We start from the raw sequence: 27,697 nt of genomic DNA on the forward strand, positions 1-27,697 counted from the left end.
GGTTTCTGATCCCTTTCACTTCCTGTACTTTACTAATACGTTCACAGCTCTCTGGGTTTGGCTTGACAGAAGTGTTTAACAGGGAAGGGGGAAAAAAACACAGCAAAAATAAGTAGATTAAGGGTGCAAAATCAGTGGACACACCTAGACCTCTTCAGCAGATGAATATGTAAATTACTCAGTTTAAAATGGCTGTTGTGGTTTACTGTCTGGCATTGGTAGAAAGTATTAATCATCTGTAGGCTGAGACTGGTGTGAAATCATTGTGGCTCATTAAATGCTCACTGTGTAAGCTACTACAATCAAAGAGGAGAGCATACATTCTGTTTCTGACTGCACTGATTTGAACTTTATTATCATTTTTTTTTAAATACAGAACAAAGAATAGCAAACAATTAAAAAACAAAAACATGGAGCGACGTAGTCGCGAATCTTGTGTATCGTTTTGTCTGGTTTTGTTGTTCATTTTTCGCTGTGCTTCTTTCAATTTGGATACGGACAGTCCTTCTGTTTTTTTGGGACCCGATGGAAGTTATTTTGGCTTCTCAGTGGATTTCTTCAAGCCTGACGAGAAACAGTAAGTTAAAAGATACTTTTTGGTAGTATCGGTGTTTTGAGTGTGTGCACTACGTTGATAACATTTACGTTATAAAGTTGCGGTCCATCACCAATGTGGATAAGTATGGCAACAGTATCATTTGCTCAATGTAACAGCATGCTGCAGTACGAGGACATTAGCGATTAAAATGTCCTGGTTATAGTTTGCAGTGCATTTTGAGCGACGTCAAATTAATTGTCATAGGCTTTTCGATTTTTTTGTTTTGTTAACTCAATAGTATACTGTAAAGGGATTTGTTACTACCTATTGCCAGACATTGAGCTTGTATGAAATGTATTCGTGGATTGGGTATTGCTTTAATGCTGTATGCAATACTACTAGGTTAGTGTATTGTACTTAAAACATCTGATACAACAGTAGTCAAGAATAACGTTTCTCAGAAGAAAAAATAATAATTAAACAGGGGATACACTAAAACGACTGTTCTGAGGGTACCGATACTCTGAAATAACAGTTCATTCTGTAGGTTGTTTCTTAAAAAAAAAAAAAAAAAAAATACAGCACACAAAGCCTACGGGGAGGTTTTACATGAATCCAAACGTATTTATTTACAAAAATAGAAATACACAGTGCTCGTAAATACGTATTGTATTTATATGTGTGGCACATATACACAGATCCATAAGCAAAAGTTAACATTTCCAGACTATATTTTACATTTAGGGACATTTTGCTTTTCATGGTTATACACTGTATTGGTTAAACTTAACACTAATGTTCAGTTGCTGTTACCTCATTACCAGTTTGTTCATGTCGTGTAGTAAACTAAATTTAACATTTGTGTCATGTAAAAGTAAAAATGCCTCTCAAATGTGGCTGAAAAGGGTGTGTCAGTCTTCCTGGTTGAATTGCTGGATAGATTTATTTGAGGTCAGAGTCAATATTGTACTGTACAGTATAGCACCACTATATCCATTATGTACATGAGACATGATATTTAGCCCTGGACCTGGTTATGGCTGTGCCATAATTTTGATTAAGTGTTTAACTCACACCGCAATATGACACCATAGTGCTGCTGTAATATGCACTTTATACACTTACATTGGCTTTTTGCACTTTCATATACTTCCATTAATTTTAGTTTGGAATTGTGCCAATGTACTAATAAGATCCAGCTTGGTACACTGTTTCCCTGTTGGTCCTCCTGGCATCTTTTAAAGCACCTTCAGGAAAGTATAAAAAAGTTACACTGGTATAAAGTATATAAATATAAAAAAGCAAGAAAAATCAAAACTTTATCCATCTGAAACTTAAAACTGGGTAATAAACAGTTTCGGCTTGCCTCTCTTTACCATTCATTCGGAAACTTTATCAGCCAGTGACATACTAGCTGTTTTCATATATCATTTTATATGGTGTAGCGTTACCAGAACAGTGATCATCAGTATCACATTCCTTGTTCTGCAAGATTCAGTTGAACTGGTCCTTTAGTTGTCAAGTTTTCTGTAAATGATACAGAAAAGGAGATAAAAGGGAAAACCATTACAGACGACTTTTAACATCTACTAGTCCTTGGATCACAAATGCAAAATACACACTTTGCTTCCATATACAGTGCTTTAGTTGGCAGTGTAGATTTACATGTTCCTCATACAGCTTCATAAGTCAATACAGCTAATTATAGTATTTTAAATGTTCTTTAATGATATATCAGTTCTCCATAAACAAGTACATGGAGGTCTGTTGAGTTCTTTAGCTGAACATATAAAATAGATAGATTTAACATATACATATATTTGTTTAGATTTATGAATATGCAGTAAATACAACATTCAGTGGGGGTTATGCATTTTAAGTAGTTGTTGAAGATAAGACCTATCATTCACCTTAATATGTATTTTGTTTATTTTCAGGTTAAACGTTTTAATTGGTGCTCCTAAGGCCAATACTTCACATTCAAAAATTGTGGAGAGGGGGGCAGTGTACAGTTGTCCATGGCAATCAAGCAGTACCTGTCAGCAAGTGCAATTTGACAATACAGGTGAGATTATTTCAGTTATAAAATAGCAGTTATGAGACACCTATAGGCTTACTTTATACTTAAAAGGCAGTGAATGTAAGTTTTCAAACAGCACAATTTCAATATATATTCTTATTGTTAAAAATGGTAGAAACTGTCAAAATGAATAGTTTAAAATGTTGCAGGCTTAATTTCTGAGCAATGGGTGTATTAAAATGAAAGGTATTTGTTGAATTTCATTGCCTTAGGTGGTGTATGCAGTAGTGGCTTTTGAATCAGCTCTGCTCTAAATGTTTTCAATAGGCGTGTTAAATGTTATATGAAGCAACGAGACCGTGCTTGCAAGGCTTTGTTCAAGCCTGAACTCCTCCTGGAATGCAGCAGCTGAGTGTTTCATGCACATGTCTTGTTGCAACATTGTTCAATTACAATAAGATGCAGTAAGAGATCTTATGGAACAATTTGTTTTTGTGGTTTGGATTGGTTCCATAGTTTAACGAATGACCTTGCATGATGCAGTTAGTTAATATACTGTACTAGCCATTTCCAAATTAAACCAGAACCAGAAAATGTAAAATAGGCTTTGGAGTGGGGTGAAACTATACTGTGGCCTTCATGCTAGAAAGGGTGGATTAATGGTTAAGCAACAGACTACAATACATCTGCTTGCCAGGATGTAGGTTGTTGAGTGCCTTTGTTTCCAGGGACAGATCCCAGCTTGTTAACCCCAGACCTATCATTATGCACATATTACAAGGTGATGCATTCATTTTACCCTCAAAAGTCTTGTGTTTGTTGACATGGTACACCTCCCATATTTTGCAAGCAGCTCCCTATGTATTTTAGAACTGCAATCAAAGGTACAAGTATGATTTCTAACAACCCCAGCGGCGTTAAGGCTAGGGAAAAATGATCAAAACTGGTCTCCAGTTTGTTTATCAGAGCATACCACTAAGATGTATTCTCAGGTTTTAAGATGGACTGCTTTACATTGGTGTTCACAAATAGCTTTGAAATGATAAAAATGATAAAAATGCTAAACTGATAAAAGTGAAACATAATTCTCAATGTTTTTTTTTTTTTCAGTTTACAAATTGAAATAAAACATGTGGGTGTCATGTGTGTATTACTGTTTGTTATAGCTTCTCCTCCAGCGCTTATAGTATAGTTGTATATCTATTTTTTTTGTTTAGCTCATACTGTACAAGGCATAGTTCAATTCTAAATATGATCCATTTACACAAACTACAATAATGTTCAAGAGCATTAATACATTTACATTTGAAAATGCTCTGGAAGCCACTAATGATATGACTTCTGCTATGATTAATAGGACTCAATCACTGCAGTTAATTTAAAAACCTAAGAGGGTTCATTGCAAATGTAACTACTGTTACAGAACACCCTGTAGTGTTTAGAAGAAACACATTACTTTTATCTTTGCTGCATCCATACATAATGTTGTTCATACTGTATCACAGCAATATATTTTTTAAACACAGCCCTGATTGTGTGTTTTTTAAATCAACTGGGGATTATGTTTCAAACCAATTAGGATTATGTTTAAAATATGGGGGTTTCCAGCACCATTAAAGACAAAAATATGTGACTCATCCTTGTTTAGCACAAACTATATCCCAATATTTTAAAACCACTGATTTACCAGGACTACACAACAGGCTACCTTCTAATGGGACACTCTGGCTTGGACAGTGGTGTTTCATGGATATCATTTCTGTACGAGTCCGGTGCTAGGATAAGAGCAGTAAGGAGAATGTAGACATGAGCAATATATCATATACACTCAGTGGAAAGGGTAAAACTTTTTCCTTTGCATGTAAAAATGATACCAAAGCATATTTTTTGTTGTACAAAATTCCTCTCTCTCTGTGAGGGGATGCAGAAATGGGAAGGTTTTGTGTTAAACAAGCATTAATCATGGTACCTTTTAAAACTCCTAAACATCCAACCATCTTCTTTTCCCTTTCAAGTTGCCTCAAACGTGATTTAAGACCTACAGTATCTAGTACAATATTTATTCATTAAATAATTCATTTCTAAAAGAGAAAATCCTGCTTCGTAAGGTAATCACCACTTTCATACCCAAAGACGAGGTGTTTTAAACCCTATTAATTATTTTGTCAGAAATATTTTGGACAAAAGTGGTCATTCTTTAAAACACAGAACTGTGCCTTTCTTTTGAAGCTCTGGGACAAAAAAAACCTAACAGCCATACTGTGGAAAACTATCAAGTAAAGAAACCCTGAAACAAAAACAATTCAGTAAGATTCATTGGTCCAGCCATTTGTTGGTGATCTTATATCTTTCATCAGCGCACTTACACAGCTTTTTCTTCTTTTTGATTGAGGGTTTTGAAGTTATGGATGAATCTCATAAACTACAGTATAGCGCTACAAAAAGAATACTATGAAGCACAAAGTTTTGTTCCATACATTACAATAACATGACAATTTAAATGTAGATATTACAATATATGCTGTTTTACTTTGGGATGAAGGAGAATTTCCAAAAAAAGGATTTATTTTGGTTTATGTAATCCTGCTGAGAAACTGTAACACAACCAACAAACATCTCCCATCAAGCCAGCAGCCAGAAGCAGAGACTCAGCACTTCTGCACAGTGGTGTGTTGCCTTTGGCCAGCAACAAGATGCATATAAACTCAATTCCACACACTGCAGGAAGCAATATTGTTGATGCGTAGGCAGGTTGGAAAAGGAAAAAACTTCCTGTTTTGTATTATTCTTAGAAAGCCTTTAGGTAATTAAAAAAAAAAAAAAAAAGATTTCACGATGTGATGTTGTGTCATTTGCTCATTATATATCATACTTCATATGGAATTGATTCCTCTTGCTTTACCATTTTTTTGTGCTTTAGAATACTAAAGAGAGTTTATGGTAGCCTGAAGTAAGCAATAATTTTCTTCAGTCAACTCTTCTTGAATTCACTGTGGGTGTGGGTGTGTGTGTGTATGTGTGTATATATTAACACAGTGTGTTAATGAACTTTAAATTCACAGATCAGATAGAGGCTCCACAGTCTCCATCTTCATATACAAAAGGACCGAAGATGTAGTGAAGAAATGACCACCACTTTTTTTAAAGCAAAAACGTTAAAAACTGAGTATTTTATTTAAAAGTCACTAAGGGGGCTCCCGAGTGGCGCATCCGGTAAAGGCGCTCCACGTGGAGTGCAGGATGTGCCCTATAGTCTGGACGTTGCCGGTTTGAGTCCAGGCTATTCCACTGCCGACCGTGGATGGGAGCTCCCAGGGGGCAGCGCACAATTGGCCGAGTGCTGCCTGCGGGGGGGAGGGCTTAGGACGGCCAGGGTGTCCTCGGCTCACCGTGCACCAGTGACCCCTGTGGTCTGGCCAGGCGCCTGCGGGCTTGCCTGTAAGTTGTCCAGAGCTGCGTTGTCCTCCGACGCTGGAGCTCTGAGGTGGCTGCATGGTGGGCCTGCAGTGTGAAAAAGAAGCGGTCGGCTGACGGCACACGCTTCGAAGGACAGCATGTGTTCGTCTTCACCACTCCCGAGTCCGCGCAGGGGTGGTAGCGTTGAGTTGAGCCTAAAAATAATTGGCTATTCCAAATTGGGAGAACATGATAAAAACAGTTAGCGACTACTAAATTAAAAAAAAAAAGTCACTAAGCATCCATGTGAGGGGAGTTTGCATGTCATTACTAGAACTAGTAATACTGTATCTCTTAAACCATTTCAACTTGTAAGTTCATATTTTCAGTCCTTGGGCAAAATCTAATGGCACTTTGAACACTGTGTCCTGCAATAATGGGGTTGTGTGACTTTGTGCATTCCAGACTGAATTCTGTGATACACTGGGTGAAGTTTGATCATGGGTATTGTGCAAGAAAAAATAACTTATTTTTTATACCTTCATCTCCTTATTATTTTCAAAATCTGCATCTATAACCCTGCACCCTCCATGACATTGAGCTCTGACCTAATATGACTTTTATATTGAGGTCATGTGACTATACATTTCTGCTGTATAAGACAATAGGTTTTTGTGCTCTTCGATCCAGTAAATATATCGCTTTCGCTGCCACATTAATGGTAAAGATCATCTGTTTTACTTCATTTTTACAAACTATTATATCAGATATGACATTCCCCTTAGAGATTGCCACGGAGATGCCTTGATATTTGTTCACAGAAACTGCAGTTTCTCGATTTATAGTGAACTTTAAGTTTTGAGAGTTAATTTAAATTCCTGTTTGATTTTGTAGATGACCGATACAATCCAAACGGTGAGCAGATGGAGTTCAAGTCAAACCAGTGGTTTGGAGCCACCGTGAGATCTAAAGGTGATCAGATTTTGGTAAGTCTACTCTTTGCTGTATACCTGTCAAACTTGTTTTTATATTCTGGTGGAATAAACAAAGTAATCCATAAAATGTTATTTCAGGCCTGTGCTCCTCTTTACCAATGGAGAACATTTGGGACAGCAGAAAGAGAGCCCGTAGGGACCTGCTACCTAAAAAAGGGGAATACCATTGTTGAGTATTCACCTTGCAGAACAGGTAAGATTTCTTAAGCTATGGGTTGATTACATGATTGATCCAAAGTCTGTATAATCAGGATTTTGTTGGTGGTTTTGTTTTTTACAGGTTGTTGGGGTGGAAACGCATTATGCTAGGCTCCTATACATTTCTGTGTTCTTTGTGCTCACAAGTGATGAGGAAAGTCTGGATTAACCAAGATTGTAAAATATTATGCATAACAAGACATTAACACCTTCTTATTTGTCAGCGCCTGCTTTGGATTTTTTACATAGTGCATTGATTACACATAAATATGGTGAAATTCAAATTAGGGTTGAGCACTTAATCACTCAGAAGATTCTGCAATGGTTTGGCAAGGATAATGAGTTTGGGCGATAGTATTTCCACAGAATCACAAATTCCATTTTATTTTGCCAAAGCTGTACGGCTACTGTTGTCTTTGTAGTACCAATGAGTGTCAGAAAAGCAAAGACAATCAGGTGTGATAACTCCGTCCTGCACACTGAGCTGTGTTTCAGAAGCTAAATAATACATTGGAAGTTAGCACTTAAAGTATGTGAGCCACTGTGACCTAGTGCTCAATTGACAGGTTTGAAAGATGTGTAAATGAAACAATATATTTATTTGAAGCCGACTAATTTTATTCTTAAAGGATAGTAACTTATTACTGTATTTATGTGCTCCTCAAAATGACCATGTGTCACAAAGATGGCTCGGGTGGTGTGTGTGGGTGATGTCAGACCAGGGAAATGAAACAATAACACAGGCCGTACAGGGCCAGACGACGCTGCTACACTCATATTTAATAAAATAAAACATTTACACAAAAAACAAAAACACTTTATCAAAAACAAAACGGCTCGTTGGCCAAAGTAAAATAAACCCAAACGATAATGATATTGGTATAAGCGAGTACCTTTTTGGATCTCTCACTGGTAGCATTCGCTCGTGCTCTCAACTCCTCCAAACTCTCTCCTCCTCAATGAGCCTGGAGTGGGTCTTTTTATATTCTGTGGCTGGAGCCTTAATTACCTAATAAACAATTACCTTATTAAGGTTCCAGCTACATGCCCACAAGCTTTTGTCGGGATGGGGATTTAACCCCATCCATGCCGACTACATATTACAAGTCCGGCTTTTCGCGGGTCTCAAATAATAAATAATAATGTCAGACGGCTTTCGTCCATCCACACACAAATAAAATATAATATAATAATAATACAAATGAAAACAATCATACATAAAATAAATATACACAAGGGGTGGGCACCCTGTCACACCATGGTACAATCATGCAGACCCTGCTTACCATTTTTTTTTTTTAACATGTTTTGTTTTTGTTTTTTCAGATAAAAACAATCCAGAAGGACAAGGTTTTTGTCAGGCAGGATTTAGCATTGACTTTGTAAAGGTATGGGATATTTAAAGTAAACTGGACTGTGTTATATTGACTGGTTGTACGTTTGTTTGGTTTTGTGGTATGTCACCCATATTGAGCGTATCAGAATCTGTGGATAGGAGATGTCTGTCCGTCTGTCTTGAAGTACAGTCCTTATGTCACACTTCCATTTTCAATTCATCTAGATACCATATCTAACAAAGTAAATATATACAAAATGTGTTGTAACTGAAAATATTTCTTACTCGTTTTCTTTCTTTGACAGGACAATCGCGTTGTTGTTGGAGGGCCTGGTAGTTTTTACTGGCAAGGTAAGACATGTAACCTACAATGACTTTTTAAATAAATGGTGGTTGACTTTATTGTTCTTACTAGGTCAACTTTTGCACTACTGAAAAGTCCCAGAATGCAATTATTTTTGCAGTTACTAAATTGTGTGTCTCTTCTACTTGACACATTATATTTGCATAAGCCTGTACTATAGACAAGTGATTTGACATGCATTGTACCACAGACAGTAACTTATGGGGATAAAGTTTGGCTCAATGATTGAAGATGAGTGAAGCAATTTGGGAACAGAGTACCAGAAATGATCCTCTGTGACAAATAATTTTAAGTTGTGCTGTATTGTCAACTGAGACTGAATTTACATTTCCACAGGTCAACTGATTTCTGATCTGATTCCTCAGATTGTGAATAAATATAATAAGGATTCCTATTACACATTGTATGATAGTCAACTGACTACCAAGCCAGCCAGTGCTGCATTTGATGACAGCTACTTAGGTAAGTGGTCTTATAACTATTCATATGCTGCTGAAGAATGCTAAGAAGTCTTTATTATTTGCATATGAATCTGTTTGGCTTTATCTTAAAAAAATCTAATCTCTTGATTTTTTGTGTTTCCTTTAAATTATTAGGCTATTCAATAGCTGTTGCAGACTTTAATGGCGATGGAATAGATGGTAAGAATTTGAACTAATCTTGGTATATTCACAATTACATTTGTAACATAGAAATTCATGTATTTATTAAATAACCAATAAGGTCAGGTAAAAAAATAAATAGATAAATTATTTAAATTATTCTGTTTTTTCCTACTGTCCAAAAGCTACCTGTAAGCCAATTTAAGTAGTATCTATATGCTGTGCTATGGTATTTGAAAAAGCTTGTTCTATGTAAAAGAAGTAAAATAAATATCCAAAGTAATAAAATGCAGTTGTATTAGTTATGTGTGTACAGTATGTATGAGGTTTGCAGGTTTTTTTAATGTTTGTTATTCAGTTGGTTGTGGTTTTTTTTCTTTCATCACAGATTTTGTGACTGGTGTTCCCAGAGGAGCTCGAGCTCTTGGTTATGTAAGAATACTTTAATTTTGTTTAAAAAAAAAAAAAAATGTATCTGTTCTTTTTTTAAAAGGGTAGGACTTTAATTTAAATATATTTATTTTCAGGTGACAATTTTCAGTGGCACAACTATGGAGTCCCTCGTTAATTTCACTGGAGAGCAGGTCAGATTACAATTATAACTTTTGTAAGTGAATGTGTGTGTGTGTGTGTGTGTCTATATATATATATATATATATATATATATATATATATATATATATATATATATAGATATAATGTATGTATATGTATATATATTGTCAGCATCTTGGTTTACACTTGAAATATGTTTAATTTTTAAAGGTGTTTATTTACTAGCTAGGAGTTCATGTCTTAAACCCACCACCACATCTGGAACTAATTAAAGTCCACTTTGGCAGCATCATTTCAGAGAAGCTGAAGGGTAAACAATAAGCAAAGTCAGCGTTGAACTTTATGGTGATTGGGTTTGAAGCATTTTGGCAGGGGAGTGTATTATTATGAACGTCAGCAAGATACAGTTAGCACAGTTATTGTGAGGCAGGATAGTGACTAAACAGGGAAATTCCATCTGGAGAAGTGCAGTGTTCCTGGCTAAGGGAGGTGGGGCAGCAGTTGGTGTGGGATCCCAAGGGATTTTCTTGTTCAGGCTCATTGTCTTCCCGGCTAGCTGAGTGCTTACAGCTAATGGGTCAATGCCAAAAATGCTCCCTGTGCCTTGGGCCAATTTTAATCCTGTTTTAGAAAAATGGCCTCATTGATTCTAACCCACCCAGCCATGTTTGTTATCAAGATCCTACATACTCCTCACCTTCCTTCTGCTGTCAGGGTAGCAGACCTGTTTGCTTGTATAATAAGGTATGAAAATGAACTGCAGTGATGAATTCACCACATTTAAAAAAAAAAAAAAAAAAATATATATATATATATATATATATATATATATATATATATATATATATATATATATATATATATAATATTAAGAATACAAGGTGTGTGTTTTAAAATCACCATTTACAGATAAAGAACTGTTTCCTGTGTTCAATGAAGTGTGATTTATTGACCAATCATAGATAACAATGCGCTGCCAATTTAATACAATTATAATTGGTTAAAGGCTAGATTGCAAAATGTGAAGTGTGTGTTAAAACAGGCACCATTGTCAAGTAAAAGAATCCCTTTCCAGAAAGTGTACAACGCTTTCCATGAAAGGACTATCGGAAGGAGATATTACCAGTGTGCTCTGTAAGCCTCGAGAAAGCTCTAAACAAAAATAAAATAATAATAAATACAAATAAATGAATAACTAGTGTATCCAAGCAACAGTAAGACCCAAAGGCATAGTTCCTGTTTATTTAATTTCTTCACAGAAACCATATGCTGTCCTGAAATGTTGCTTTCCTTAATAATGCTGCTGTTTGCATGGAAATCAAACCTAAAACAAATGGTATTTGCTGTAATTTGTCTAAATATATATTTAAAAAAAATCTACCCTGATAAAATAAATACTGAGATGTAACCAAGAGTATAGAGTATAGGAGTAAGTGGAGTTATAGACATGTTTACATAATGGACATGTTTATATTAGTTGATACTGCTCTGCTTTTCTGTGCAGCTTGATACATAATGACAAAGAATTGTGGGGGAAAAACATAAAAAAAAAATGTTGAAAATTGTCTGTCAAGAACCTTGTTCATCTTTTAGGGCAAGAAACATTGGGTAAAGACTAAGAGGGTATGGGTGGGTTGTCAGAAGCGAGTGTAAATCCTATTTAACCACTGCCAAATGGTACTGTACCAAAGATCCATCGAGAGACGATGCTTCTTGCTGTCCCATTGCATTGAATGTAAGATGATAATTTAGAGCTTGATGAACATATTGTACAGTTGGCAGGCTTTCTTAAACCGTATCAAAGGGATTGTTTTGAAAGTACTGTAATATAAACCAGTTAGTCCCTTTTATAGAAATATATTGGAGTTTCTTGTTTTTGCATAGAAAAGTCTTTTAAGAAAAAATGTTTTACAGATGGCAGCTTACTACGGGCATTCTGTTGCTGCTGTTGACATTAATAATGATGGGTAAGTTAGCAGTTTTCTTCCAGGTGAAAGACAAGGCTTTTAAATTTAATTCAGATGACTCGAAAGATAAGCTGTTCCATTTCTCAGTGTAGTCGCAGTGTGTCAGGTGAACTTTAAGATTCTTTAAAATAGTGAGAAATAGTTCAAAGACTAAATACTTCTTGAAAGAGTCATCCATTGTGAAATTTCAGCTATAAATGGAGCAAGAAAAGAGGCAGCAATAGTAAATAAACAAATGTTATTCCAAAAAAAAAAGTTTTAAACGTTTTTTTTCGGGGCCCACTGTTTATTTGTATTAAGGTTTTGGTATAGCAATGCTGGACTATAGTGCAGATGATAGTGAGTTGTAAGATTATTCACATAAATGTTTTTATTGATCATAATGTGATATTAATGCAGGAAACATTACACAATTAAACATATCCAAGTGTTTGTGGGTCCACCAGACCCCTGTAATAGATTTTACAAATGTTAGCTATAAGGGCAGATAAAGGTGTACCAAGTTCACATAAACATGTATTAGCTAGGCCTGTAAAGCTGCTATGTTCCTCATGGTAGCTGCTTTCATTTCAGCCTTGCAGATCTCTTTAGTGGATCCCCTCTCTTCATGGACCGTGGGTCTGATGGGAAGCTCCGAGAGGTTGGTCAGGTGTACGTCTATCTGAGGGACAGCCCAGTCTCCTTCACAAAGAAAACACAGAAGCTGACGGGCGCTGAGATCTACGCTAGATTTGGCAGCTGTGTTGCACCCCTCGGGGACCTCGATCTCGATGGCTTTAATGGTATTATATTTTCTGTTGGAAAGGAGGCTAGAACAATAGTGGTTCAAAATTAAATTCACTGAAGCAAGTTAAAATGTTATGTTTTTAGGTATTACTTAGGGTCTGTTTGATTCTTAGTTCTATATTTAATATGCTTTGCAGTTTGACATAATTGCTTAAAACAATTAGTTTACTTTTAGCTGTGAAATAATCTCATGCATTAAATAAAGTGAATGTGGAGATTGATGATGCTTTAATTGAATCCAAAATGTTAAAATAAATCTCCACATTTTTTGTTTAATAGATGCATTTTTCTAAAAATGTTTCCAAATTGTGCCCTTTTGTAATGGTTTGTAAAAAATCTAATTATTCTGTATAGTGTCTCTTTTTAAAATGAGAATATTGCATTCTCATTTTAAATCTCATTATACTATCTCATTATACTACTTTTAATCGCATTATACTTATCTATACTTATCTCATTATACTATCTCATTATACTACTTTTAAAGAAATGTGCACCCTTTCCTCTTTTTAGATATTGCAATTGCTGCTCCTTATGGAGGGACAGACAACCAAGGTCTTGTCTACATCTACAATGGACGTGCTTCAGGACTAAACCCAACACACTCCCAGGTCCTGGAAGGGAAATGGGCTTCCACCAGCATGCCACCCAGCTTTGGATACTCCATGCACGGAGCCACAGATATAGATCTGAATGGATACCCAGGTACTGCATCTTAGTGAGAGATTTCCCTCTTCTCTTTGTCTTCTGAAATGTATGATAAATTATAACAAGAAAAACTGTTATTGTATGTAAGGTAGAAAAGGTGTTATACATAATTAAGAACATGCATATCTAATACAGAGTGTTTAGAAAGTTTACCACATGAGATATGATGTGTTGATGTGTAAACTTTTTAATCACCCTGTATATTACAGTATATTGGTCTTTTTGAAATATAGAAATACAGAGCTTTATTCAGAACACTCACTAAAGGACTGTTTAAAGAATCGTTTCTTAAGATTTCATTAAAATCCATTTTTAAAGTCTCTTCAAATTTGCAGTTCACAAAACGTTTTTCAACAAACACCGCTGACGACAGTTTGCGTTAGTTGTGTATTTTATAGGTCGAATAGATTTTTTTATGCATCTCTGTCTCTTATAAAACATATGCACTAAGTCTTGCACTATAACTACATTTATAAAACAATCCCAGCTCCCTTTCCTTATTCAAGAAGAATCTATAATGAACTAATAAAAGAAAGCTGCTCTCATAGTGTGGTTTTTCACACTCGACATGCCACATCCTTTTAGACCTAACAGTACATTTAACACCACTTAATAGAGGTTAGATTTTTTTTTTTTCTTTTGTGTATAGATCTGATTGTCGGTGTTTTTGGAGCTGATAAAGCTGTCCTGTACAGGTAAGCACAAATCTTATATTCCGCTGTAAGTTTTCACAACCTTCAAGTTGATCCTATGGTTTCTGTAATATTTTTACTGAAAACAATAATGAATGCATTAGCCGATATTGTTTGTCTGCTTTTACTTTCCTTTTAAGTTTTAACTTAAATAAATAATACACGTTTTATATCCTGAAAATGGAGTGGGTACTTCCAGAACACAGTAGTACCGCTAGATTATCAGAAAAATATGTGGGGCTGTATGTTGTAAATACATTCTAAATTCTCTAAATTGTATTTTAAAAAAAGCTAACTTTGTAGTGTATTTGCTTTTGTAACTGTATTATTTGTTGTTGTTAACAGAGCTAGGCCAGTAATTAGTGTTAATGCCACCTTGGATATCACCCCTCCAATCCTCAACCCAGATGAGAAGAAGTGCACTTTGCCTGGTTCATCCGTTACAGTATCTTGGTAAGCAAAACAATAGTAAAGTTGACTGAAAAAGAATGCCTGCCGTCTCAAACCACATGTTCAGTGTGTTATGAGACTGGCAACCAAGAGGCTTGCAGCCAAGGGACTAGTTCTCAGATAAATGTGGAAAAGCTCAAATAAAGACTTCTTACACTTTTTTTGTATTATAATGTCTGAAATGAATTACCTAATATAGTGTACTTTTAAAAGCCACATGTAGTAGAGACCTGACTGAGTGTAATGTCTTTGTTCGATGTGCTGTCTCCTGTGGACCCAGGTTTAGATGGCCAGCTGTTAAGAATCAATATCTGTGCTGCTATTATGCTGAATTGGTTTATCCCCTAGAACCACCCATGACAGCAGAACCACAGAGACTTTCCAGTGACTCAGATTGTCTGGTTTAATCCTGCCGTGCAGGCGGCACATTAGCATTCTTTGCATATCATTGTTCAAGCATTTAGTGGCTCGCTGTAAGTGGATATAAAAGGATGGCTTATGTGCATGTTTTTATAAAGGTAACTGCTGCAGAATTTCCAGCACAGGGATATTTTAGTTATAGAGTATATCTAGGCAGTCATGTACTGTTTTTGATACACTTATTCCAACTTAAATCACTTTTTGCAGCATTGTGAAAAAAAAGTTATACACGGTATTACCATATCTAACAGTGCCTGCCAGTACAATTAAATTGAGCTCTTGTCATGAGAACATCTGGGCATCTCTTCACAGAGCTGTTGTCTGAGCTCTGGGCTGGCCAAAGCAGTTTCTGAAAAATATTGTTAGCAAACTGTGTGCTGATAAAGCATGCTAAATTTAAAGTTGCTATATCTTTTAAGGTGGATGGAAAAAGACCCAAGTTCTCTATATAAATTGCATTCTTATGAACGAATTAGCCCAGAACAATCTTTTCTTACATCGTCATACAGAAATGATTTTGACCTACTGTACTGAAGATACGCATACACCCACATAATGCCTTAATGTTTACATTTAAGATGATATAAGACAACATTTGAAGTCTACATATGCTGTAGATCAACCAGGATAAGTGAGCATTTTTCAAAAGTATAATCCACAGAAAACTGCAATATGTGTCTTTACTGTAAGTTTTATAATGTTGAATGGAATACCTTTAATCTTGTTTTCTTAATTTGTTACAGTTTTAATGTAAAATTCTGCTTAAAGGCACATGGGAAAGGAGCCCCCACCACCCTCAGTAAGTTAAGTGTATTTGTTTAGTACTTCATCATGTAAACTGTGTGTTTTGTGTGTTCTTCCTTTTTTTTTTTGTCAGAGGGCTCTGGTAATGGTGGACGTGCGCAGACAATGGCAATATATCTGGTGGTTAAACAAAACTGTTGAGTGTCTAAAATAGCTACCAGATGCAGGTTGTGCCACATTAAATGTAGTTCTCAGAAACCAACCATTTTGTTTGTAGACAACATTAAACATTTCTGAAAAAGACGTAACTAAATGACGAAATAATCTTTGTTTTTAATAATGACTGGGCAGGTTAAAATACATTTTACCCTAAAATGGTCACACTTTTATGACCGCATGTGTTTCAGACACAATGTGTAATTATTCTACAAAGAAATATACCCAAACGAGTATTCACATTTTACACAGTACAAACAAATGTGGTACAGCATTTTCATGACAGTTTAATATACCTGAACCCTTCAGCACATCATGTTTTGGAAGCTTATTCCAATCTCCCACTGTAACTATCGCAGCTTTTGATTTATTTTGTAAAAGAGAACTGAAACTTTTTTTTTTATGAAAGTATGAAATGTGAAATCAGTTCTCTCAACAAGTGGTAAGAAAAGAAAATTGCTTATGACCAGGTTAGGTTTAAAAACTGAAACTTCATCTTCCTTTTTCTAGACTTTCAGGTGGAGTTACTTTTAGACAAACTCAAACAGAAAGGAGCTATAAAGAGGGTACTGTTCCTACACAACAGGCTGTCCTCCCATACAAAAAACATGTCTGTAACAAATGGCAAGGGACCTGCCTGTGAAGAACTTGATGCTTATTTACGAGTAGGTTGTTTTTTTTTGTTGTTTTTTTTTTAGGGGGGGGGGGGGGGGTTATTTTGAGTGAATAGAAATAAAGCCATGTGCAGTATCTGTGGATACTGGCTGCGTTCCATCAGATGCAGAATATAATTTCCATCTATACTTTGCAGTATGCAGGATAGCAGAGGCATTATCAAAAATAACTGACACTGTCAGCAATACAATCTGTTATGTAGAAGGGGAGGTTAGAAACTCCTTACTCGTATTCTGAATATTAACATAGTAACATAGGCAGGATGTTGCTATCTCCTCGTCTGCTGCTGGATAGCTTCTGCTTTAGCTTTAACTAAGCAAGTTTTCTTTTCAATATGTAGGGAAAGTGAAAGTACTGTATTGACATCTGACTGTTGGGCTAATGACCTATAGATTGGATACCAATTTATGTTTAAGAAACTGCATTGGCAATGTGTTACTCTCTTTTGTTACTTGCATATATGTTTTTTTGCTTCCCTTGTGTAGGATGAGACAGAGTTCAGAGACAAAATTACACCAATCACTATCTTCATGGAATACAGCTTGGATTATAAAACCGCTGCAGATGAAACAGGTCTCTTGCCAATTCTGGACCAGTTTACTCCAGCTAATATCACCAAGCAGGTATACCTCATCAGTTCATGGTGGATCTCTGCTAAACTAGAGAAACTGGAGTCCATGATATTTGTCTTTTTCATATAGTGCGTGTGTATGTGTGTTTTATTTTTTATATATATATATATATATATATATATATATATATATATATATATATATATATATATAATTATAGGTCGGCACAGGTTTTTAATGTGTGATTGACAGTGGGCAGTGGACACCAATAAACTACATTCCCAGAGTACATTACGAATGAGCTTTGAGAATTTAGGTCTGTTGTATTTCTCTTTTTTTTTTTTTTTTTTTTATGTTTTATACTGTTCAGCTAAAAAAAATCACTTATTTTTTTCTAGTGGCACACGTGCGCCTAAATTAAAATTTACATTCGCACAAGCACATTTTTAAATGCATATGCGACAAAATTAGTGGCACTGTAGAGCCCTGTTGTTTTGTCATGCAGTTCTTATTATTGAGGTGTACTTGCCACTCGCTGTGTGTTACTGTTTTCTATAAAACATTAATATCCTGTCAGTTAAGAAAAGGTTTAATGCAAAAGCTTGTTTTAACGCTGTATTTATTATGCAGGCTCGAGACCTGCACATACAACTATGTTATCATACTTTCTACATTTTCTTTAAATTCTCAAATTTAAGAACTCGTAACCCAGGTAGTAAAAAAGAGACCCGGGTAGGGTCTGGTTAATTTAAAACCCGGGGTTTACCTGGGCTTTCAGGTACCAATGCTGACCTCTCATACATATATATATATATATATAATCAAAAGAGCAAGCTTCCCACATGTCTGTATATTAGCATACCCAATACTAAAATGAGTGTTCTGAACATGTTTTTTATGATATATTTTACAGGCACACATTTTACTGGACTGTGGTGAGGATAATATATGTAAACCAGAGCTGAAGCTGTCAGTAAAAAGGTGAAGTGATAGATTACATTTTTTTAGACTGATGCATTGTAAGAGTGCTGTCAACGGCTTCACGCTAATCTTCAGCAAACCACTAATGCTTACGGCTTTGTTTTCTTTTAGTGACCAAACGCAGATATACATTGGCGATGACAACCCCCTGACACTTGAGGTAACTGCAGAGAACAGAGGAGAGGGAGCCTATGAAGCTGAGCTCTATGTGTATATGCCACCCCAAGCTGATTTTATCGGTGTGGTTCGAAACAGTGAGGTAAGATGCAGCCTGGAACTCTTTCACCCTTGTACTGTTGTATTAAGAATATGTGAAACAATAATATTAAACAGTACTGCAACATTTCTTAGAACCCCTTTGCCCCTAGGAAATGATTACAGAACGTCTATATTGGATGTCTCCTGTGCAATAAAATGATACGACTTCAAGTTGTAACCCTGTTCTGTATATCCTCCTTTTACATAGAAGTTATCAAGATTGTCTTGTGCATATAAGACGGAGAATCAGACTCGTATAGTTGTCTGTGACCTTGGAAATCCAATGAAAGCTGGAACAAATGTAAGTATAAAACTTCACAAAATAAATAGGCTTAGTGTTTATGAAGTGCTAGTTTTTGGTAATCATGGCTTACGTTTTGCTTACCTCGCATATAAATATTGATTGCATGGCCAGTATAATGTCTTGTCCACAGAGATGTGCTATGTTTGGAAAAACTTTGAAGGTTTTGTTTTATGTTTGGCTAAATTGATACTGAATGCATGCATACACAGTATTCATTAGAAGTTCATCTGTAAATATAATTTATGTCTGGGGTGGTCTGTTTTTTTTATTATTATTAATAACCCCAAGCTTTAGTTTACTAACGTCCTGCTTTCCAACAGCCGCTTTTGGAAAAAGTTTTCTTAGACATATGCTGTGTTCTGTGCTGCCATCCACATGGGGGATGGCTTTTGCCGTAGTTCCCCTGTTCATGGCTATAGAATAATGAAAAGATCAGATATAAATGATAATGCTTTCCATTCTCAGTTTGACTGGAGCATCAAATTATTAATTAAAGATTGCCATATGTGTAATGCATTTGTCAAGGCACTGATCAAAAGAACTGATCACACTGAAGCACATGGTTTTTAGAATGAATGTCTAATTGTATTTTTTGTCTTTCTGTGCAGCTTGTGTCTGGTCTGCGATTCAGTGTTCATCAGCTGTCTGAACAGGACACTTCAGTGAAGTTTGATTTAAAAATCCAGAGGTATGTAGGTTTAGCTCACAGAACAAGAATGCCAGCTATCAAGAAAAATATTGCAGGAGTAAGAATATTATTTTAAAGACACGGTAGATTACCATAGATACCATAATACAACTTTGTGAGAACACATTATTTCTTATCCTGGCTTTCCAGTGACACATATCATTCCCGTCCCCAAACTAGTAAACACCTTTTTTTTAAAGGAAAATTTCCTCCAATGCTCTCAAGGCTAGATTTCAGTGCATTACTGCCACCTGCTGGCAGGGCTTTAACCTTATATTTTAATTTTGTTGACACTAAGCACATATTATCATTAATAGTGAATGAAAAAGGCCACTGATGCACATTAAAATAATGAAGAATTCCCTGTGTCATAGGGTTTTTATAAAATTATATTAAACTCTGGCATCGTCAACTGACTGACTACCACAAACAAGCAAATAAATATGACAGGCCTCTCAACAGTCATAGCTTGAAAACCTGCACCTGCAATATAGGTTTAGTCAGATTGATAGCTATGTTTAACTGATGATCCATTTAAAAGTAGAAGCAGTATTATTTCTGTGCTCTGTGATTAATGGATGGTGTTTAACTGCCTACTGACATTCTTTAGCCAGTAGATGGGATGTATCCCTGTTCTTTCCACAAGTTGTTAACTGATATTGCTGTATAAAATAGTAAAATTGATGTTTGGTCTAATTTGTGAATGGATTGATAGGTATTCTAAAAAATCTTTTTCAGTTCCAACTTATTTGAAAACACCAGTCCTGTGGTATCCAGTTTGACTACTCTTGCTGTGCTAGCCAAAGTTGAAATAAGAGGGTATGTCTAAAACGTCTGCTTGTTTGCTTTTCTGTGTGTCTGACTGCGTGTGTTTATGCAGTTTTTGAATGAGACAAACTATATAATTTAACTATTGGTGTGTATGAGTAATAGTTTAAGCCAGCTAATGGTTACATGTTTTATCTGAGGGACGGGAGTTGGCGGGCCAATTCAATGAAATGTTGTTGTTTTAGTTATAATGTTACTTATTACAAGCAAAAACTTTTACACAACTGTGTGTTCCATTGCAGAAATAAAACCATGACATTACTTGTACATATATGTATGTATGCACAGTATATTAATGGTGTATTTTGTGTTTCTTCTGTCTAGAGTTTCCACCCCTCACCAGCTCTTTCTTCCTATTGCTAACTGGCAGCCCAAAGAAAACCCAATGATAGAGGATGACATCGGACCGCTTGTCCAGCATATCTATGAGGTTTACTTTACTTTTTTACCAGGCCTTTCCTCCTTATTGGATGTTTATTGGATTTCTGAAACCCATGGTTTAGATGAGGTTGTTTTGTTTTATGGTAATCAATAAAAAAAATGCACTTTTCCACTTTTATCAGAGGTAACTTCAAATAAAGACCCTGTTGCAGAACAAGGTGTATTATTTTCAGTCTGTACAGCGTATGTAGCTAATATTACCACTCCTGTTTTCAATTTACAGCTACGAAACAATGGCCCAAGTACCTTCAGTAAGGCAATACTAGACCTGGAGTGGCCTTACAAATACAAAAATGAGTCCCTGCTTTATATTATTCAATATGAAATCGAAGGACCTATGAAATGTACCACAGATATGGAAATCAACCCTCTGAATATAACAGTAAGTTATGATGAAAGCTGTTGTTTGCCTCTATCTGGTTGCAATATTTTATTACACACAGTATGTAAAATAAGCCTACTGGTATACTGTAGCAGTTTTAATTAGAAACATAATCTGGGAATCCCATCTATCCTGAGGATTACTGTTAATTCTAGGGTTAAAATAATAATTCAGTGAAGAGGAAACAAACAAACAAGGAGGTGTTTTAGACAATATCAGTGAAACTTCAATCAAACAGTATTACTAATCTAAACGGCGGGGATACCCTTTAATACTTTAATTCTGGTGTTTCCCCTCCAGATTTGACTTTTTGTTAACTAAGAGTTTACAAATGAGAGGAGGCCATTCGGCCCATCTAAGACAGTCTAGTTCCTAGTAACTGATTGATCATAGAACTTCACTGAATACAATAAAAATGGACAGCATTTGCAATAGCTCCCATATCGGTTCTCTGCAGTTCTTACACTGTAAAAAGCATAAAGCAAAATGACAATTGAAGAAAGTCATTAATTTCCCAATCTTGCCTCTTTTTATTTTGCAATCTCAGATTAACACTTAAATTCACACTTTATATCTCTGTGCATGCAAATTTGTGGCAAGTGGTACATGGGAGTACATTACTAACTTAAGTTCTATGGGTGTTTCCCAGATGCCTAAAGCTCCAGAAACGAATGATACTACAAGAGAAGATTCCCGGGATGATGGCAGAAACCGCAACCGTCGTGACCTTGGACCTGTCGAAGGGGAGCTGGAAACTTTGGTATGGCTTAATGGTTTTTACTTGGTTTCTTTTAGTAACGGTTGGTTCTTAATTCTGTCGCAGGTGAATGCGATATGTCAGGCACAGACAGCTATAAAAGCTGTGCCGCTTCACTATTTGCTTTACAAAGGACTCATCGCGTCACAACCCTTTCGACTGCGTAGCTGTCGTTCATACTTTAAATACAGACTGCATTCACGTAATTGGAAAAATTTACATTTTAAAAAAAATAAAAAGTGACGTTGTTGGTACATCCGTCCTCTCAATCAACAGAGAATCCGAAAGGGAGAATTGTATACATTAGAGAGACGCGTGTAAGATGAAAGGTTTGATGATCTGTTAAACAGACTGGGACCAGTTCTGCAATGCAAAAATATACATGTGATGCAGCAACACCTGCAAAAAGACTTGCAGTCACACTGCACATAGCAACTGGCAATTCCCAGCAAAGTGTGGCCATGAGCTTTACACTCTCTCTAGTCCTTTTCTATTTGTTTCTAAAATGCACACCAACACTGTTTCTAATATTTGGGCATCTATATTCTTTTAAGTGAGGGGTTATATAAATGTGGATGCTTACAAACCTCTAAAAGTTGCTCAAAATCTTGCTTCATGGTGGTTACCATCATACGACCATGCAACAAATTATATTTTTCAACACCACCCGACCCCAAGCGATTTCAGGTCGCAGACACATTAGAAAAGGCTGTATGGCTTTTAAAAAAAGACGCATGTCGCAAGAGTGTGGATGACGTAATTCCGGCCTGTCACACAGGGTCAGAGACCCTCGACTCTGACCACAAATGAAGTCTGAAGAATGAACCAGCATGAAGAAACATTACTGTGTAGCTATTTCTGTTCACTTAACCCTTTGCGGTCCATTTATTCAGCGCGTCTCAGGCGCATCAGGTCCAATATTATTTTCACATGTGCAGTTTATTTTAGACACGCTGTTTAAAAGTATTTTTTTTTCAAAGTAAAACAGGTTTAAATGGCACTGCATATCAACAGGACACTCAGTACTGCATCTCCAGCCCCGCCCCACCACTTGTTCCCTGTATTTTTCACATACCTCTTCATAGTCGTGCATACCGATAATTTATCTCCTGATTTAGAGACCTGTGCTCGACGTCTTTTTGATGATGTCAGACAGGGTCTGACATTGGACCAGAAAGGATTAATTGTAATGTCGGACCTGGTCCGACATAGGACCGCAAAAGGTTAAAGGATAACCAAGGCATTTGAGGTACATATTTAGATCGGAAGGCAATCTCTTAGACCATTGGCAAACTGTATCTTTGAAATAAAACAGGTAACCTTTATTTTTTCTCCTTGTACTCAGGGCTGTGGCAAAGCAGAGTGTCTGAAAATCAAGTGCCAAGTTGGCCGCTTGGAGAGAGGAAAGAGTGCCATCCTGTACATCAGGTCGAGACTGTGGGCTGCAACCTTCATGAAGGTGACTACAGTATAAGACAACAAATTGAGTTTTGCTGAATTGTTTTTTGCTAAACCTTTATGCCCTTATTTCAAAATTTTGCATTCAAGAAAGCAACCTATGTTTCATTCGAATTTGAAAGTGCTGTGGCATATATTAGTGGCAGTTGGATGGCACATTGATTTTGATTTTATTTTTATTTTCAGAATGAAAACCAAAACCATTCATACACTCTGAAGTCTTCAGCAACCTTCAATGTGATAGAAATGCCTTATAAGAACCTTACATATGATTATCCCTCTAATTACACACTGGTAAGTATAGTTTCATTTGTAGATGTGGGTACATCAATATGCGCCTTGAATCTAACAACCTGATATTTCTTAAACTACAAAGCACTGTTTAACTGTTTAACTTGGCTGCTGTAAATTCTGTAAACTTAGCCTTGTTATATTATATAAAATTAAGGTGTGTGTGTCTCTATCTATCTATCTATCTATCTATCTATCTATCTATCTATCTATCTATAAGTTCATAATAACTACTGTAATAATGCAAATGTACATTTTAAATATATTTCTGATATCACTAAAATGAGTGTTCTCACCTCAGAGCTTTCTTGAATAACAGTTATACACCCCAAGCTAACTGTGCCTTTTTATTTTTACAGGTTAACACCTCTATTATCTGGGTTAAGCCAGATTCAGCACAGCCAGTCCCAGGCTGGGTCATTGCACTAGCAGTCCTTGCAGGGCTCCTGCTTTTGGGCTTGTTGATCTTTGTGATGTACAAGGTATGTTGCATCTTTTTAAGTCAGAAGTCTTAATGCTTTATTTCAGAAAACAATGTTTAATTAATGACTGCATTATGTGAGTGTTCCATTAGAGCTGTATCTGTTATTTTAATGAGACTGGTTGCAGGCCACTAAAACAACAAGTAATCCCCAATCCGCAGTCCAGTGCACGAAAGTGTGCTCTCCAATCAGCAGGGTGGTGGTGACAGCAGGTGTCGTGAGGTGAGGGTAGTGCTCAGTGTGTTGGGCTGGCTCCGTGGCTGCAGCCCCTGGCTCCGTACTCCTCCGTACAAGCAAAGCTCCAGCCATATGTTACGTTTCAGTGCAAGGGGCCCTTACTCATGTAGCTACGTCCCCTTTGTACTGCCCAACTCCTCCCTGCAATCAGCCCGGTGCCCCCGGTGTAACCAATCACTGCCTGGCCCGCAGCTGATCGCAAGGGAATAATTTAATTTCGAGTATGCGCAGCTATTTGCTTTCTCCAAGATGGCTGATTTCCTGTTTTGCTGCCCTTTCAGTGTTTCCTCAGCCAGACAGCAACCAATCATTACATTTAGTATTCTAACCTCTGTGAAATGCTTATTGAATTTATTTATTAATTTATTTATTTATTTATTTATTTATTTATTTATTTATTTTAATTCCCCCCCCCCCCCCCCCCCCCCCAACAGGTTGGCTTCTTCAAACGTGTGCGCCCCCCACAGGAAGACGGCACAGAAAAAGAACAACTACAGCCTCAGGAGAATGGAGATGGAGGTGCAGAGGCTTAAAGGACTGTTACCACCAGTAACTTGAGATTGTTACAAATGCCAAGCCCTGTCTTTAAGACTTCCTCACTCCAAGGCAATGACCACTTCAATTATTGCACTATTAGTAAAGTGTACAAGAGCAATAAAAAAGTGCTTAAGGAGAGAAATGCTATCTTAGTATGCTGTGCGGAGCCAGTCAAACGCCAGTAGTCTTCCATAACTAGATCCCTTTCTTTTTTTTTTTTTTTTAAACGAAATTGCCATGTATGAGTGTCTATCCAAATTAGATATACAAGCACTCCATACTCAGCACACTGAGAACAAATATGATTTTTTTTTTAAATAACAAAATGTATTATCAATATTTTACAGTGTCAGGGGAGAAGCTGAAGTTGAACATGTTTTTATTGTAGTCGGAACAAAATCATCACCAGCAGAAAAACTGGATAGACATGGAGATTAAGCTATTTGGCTGCATCATATATACTCTGTATAGTATAGTGAATCTGGGATTGGGGCCTCTGAGCATGCTCACAATACTGATTATGTTTTCTACTTATTTGTGCAAACGTGTCATGCAACTTAATGCACTGATTTTATTTTGAAAAATGTGTTCCTGTTTAGCAGGAAGACCATGTTCTATGCATCAGACTAGCAAAAAATAGCAGTCACATAACTTACTTTTTACAAATGAAATCATTAATGCAAATTCTTAGTATCTTCACTTGCATGGGTGTAAAAGTAGAAAAGGAACACTTTTGTAGAATGAAATGTCAAATTTACTGATGCTTTGCAACAAAATAGCAATACAAATAAAACTCTTACCATTTCCAGGGGGAGATTTAGCCTTTATAACATTAATTCTTGCTGAATAACCTGTTGCAATGTTGCACAAGGCTTAATGGTACTGCAGGTTTTTAAAAAAGTTTTCAATTGTTTTAGTGTGTGTGTGTTTATATATATATATATATATATATATATATATATATATATATATATATATATATATATGACGCATACATTTTTGTATTTCTTTTATGGAAATTTGGAGCACAATTCCCAGGGACAGCCTTTCTTCAATTTTAATCAACTCTTCAGCTACTGGTACATGTTATATACAGTAGCCAGGAATGTATCATTTACAAAAAAAAAATCAGGTTTCAGTTGCATTTTGTTAATTAAGAAATGTAAATCATTGTTTGTTTTTAGGTGGATAACCACGGTATTTATTACAGTCTTCCAAAACTCTAAATATTAATATTATCCCCTAGGATTACATACTAGCATAAAAATTACAAAAATAATGTATTTTTATAATAAATTCTAACACTACTTTTTAGTCTGCCCACTTCATGCATTAAAAGAAAAAAGGTACACCTTTTATGTATTCAGATGAAATTGATGAAAATAGATATTTTTTATTGTATTAAATATAAGTTTATTAACAAAGGAATTGGTGTAAATGATTCTTATCAGCATTGAGGAGCATAGCTAGTAGTACTCAATCGTTGTGGGCTCATTTCAAAATGCAATCAATATTCTGTTTTAAATCACAAAAAAATACACATGGATTGAGTTTTTACAATGTTAATAAACTTTTTTATACGGTATAATAAAGGTAAAAAGTAAAGTGCAATAAAACGTCATGTTAGAAACGAACTAAATCAGTTGGATTTTAAAAACGAATTTAAACTAATGTAGAAATTTTTTTCTTCCAAAAAAAAGTAAGAAATACATTTAAATAAAATGATGTCATTAAACGTGAACAAAACAGTTTTACATTACTTGGAGCTAGCGACTTGCATTTCTGACTATACAAGCGTTATGCCATGAAATCCAATCCATTCGTTGTTTTCCCTAGGTTGTTACAGGCTAATAAGATTTATTTGTAATATTATTACAATTATTGAGATGTAAGTAAAACTCTAGAATGTATTTTCGTCACCCACATTGGGTGAATAGAGTAAAATGTGCTGAAATTAATAATTTTACTTAAAAGAAATCAGTTAGCTGTACAGTAGTTGGGGAAACTGAGATCATATATTCAATGCTTTGATACCTCTTCATAAATGCTTATTCTTTTTGCATTGCAGGCTTGGGTATTTCTGCTTTTGTGTTTTACTACATTTATTAGGTTTTTTTGTTTTTTAATTGTCTTCATTTAATCCATTTCTTTTTGGGATTAGTTTCATTTAAATACTGGATCTATTAACATTCTGTAATTATGAAAAAGTATTCAAAACTAGAACCTCTGTATGATGATAAAGATCTGCTTTGTCTGCTTGACCTCATGTTAATAAAATATAATGACAATGCTGTTTAGAACAGTCTTAAGAGGTTCTGATTTTGAAGACAAATATACCACCTTGTTTTTTGGTGATAAAGTAGTGTTTTAATTGTGTGTGTGTGTGTGTGTATATACATATATATATATAATATATATATATATATATATGTGTGTGTGTGTGTGTGTGTGTGTGTATGTATGTATGTATGTATGTATGTGTGTATATATAAACGTGGGTCATAATTACAAAACTGGGCACACCATACTCTGAAAATGTAATTATGCAGTAAATCTTTGACATACTAAAGCCTTAAATACCATGTTGATGAAGTTAGTAGTATTTGTTAATGACACCTTCAAAATATTCCAACTTCACTTTTTTTGTTTTTTATTAAAGCTGTTTAGCCTGTTTAAAGAGCGCCGTCTGTGTTCTGTGAAGCAGTGCATTTCTTAAAAAAGAAATACAGTGCTTTAGATAATGGCAGATGCTGTGATATTGATGGGGGAAATAAAGGGGTATTGTTCTTACTTGTGTCGTGTGTGTTTCTTTTATTTAC

General features: G+C 35.8%; 1 protein-coding gene across 1 annotated transcript; it reads left to right on the plus strand.

The window, feature by feature from the left end:
• LOC117413994 (integrin alpha-V-like) lies at positions 1 to 27,668 on the plus strand. Its single transcript, XM_034023536.3, has 30 exons — positions 1 to 577; positions 2,476 to 2,603; positions 6,849 to 6,940; positions 7,028 to 7,142; positions 8,474 to 8,535; positions 8,789 to 8,834; positions 9,184 to 9,309; positions 9,444 to 9,488; positions 9,838 to 9,881; positions 9,977 to 10,033; positions 11,919 to 11,971; positions 12,545 to 12,753; positions 13,271 to 13,462; positions 14,115 to 14,160; positions 14,503 to 14,610; positions 15,771 to 15,826; positions 16,498 to 16,652; positions 17,148 to 17,285; positions 18,148 to 18,215; positions 18,327 to 18,474; positions 18,682 to 18,774; positions 19,386 to 19,465; positions 20,204 to 20,284; positions 20,618 to 20,723; positions 20,958 to 21,116; positions 21,766 to 21,876; positions 23,219 to 23,332; positions 23,518 to 23,625; positions 23,982 to 24,104; positions 24,776 to 27,668. Exons 1-30 carry the CDS (start codon positions 411 to 413, stop codon positions 24,872 to 24,874), a joined length of 3,129 nt encoding a protein of 1,042 aa, XP_033879427.1. The 5' UTR covers positions 1 to 410; the 3' UTR covers positions 24,875 to 27,668.
• Positions 27,669 to 27,697: the final 29 nt, after the last annotated feature.

Source organism: Acipenser ruthenus, chromosome 10 (assembly GCF_902713425.1).
Source record: "Acipenser ruthenus chromosome 10, fAciRut3.2 maternal haplotype, whole genome shotgun sequence".
NCBI classification, from domain to species: domain Eukaryota; kingdom Metazoa; phylum Chordata; class Actinopteri; order Acipenseriformes; family Acipenseridae; genus Acipenser; species Acipenser ruthenus.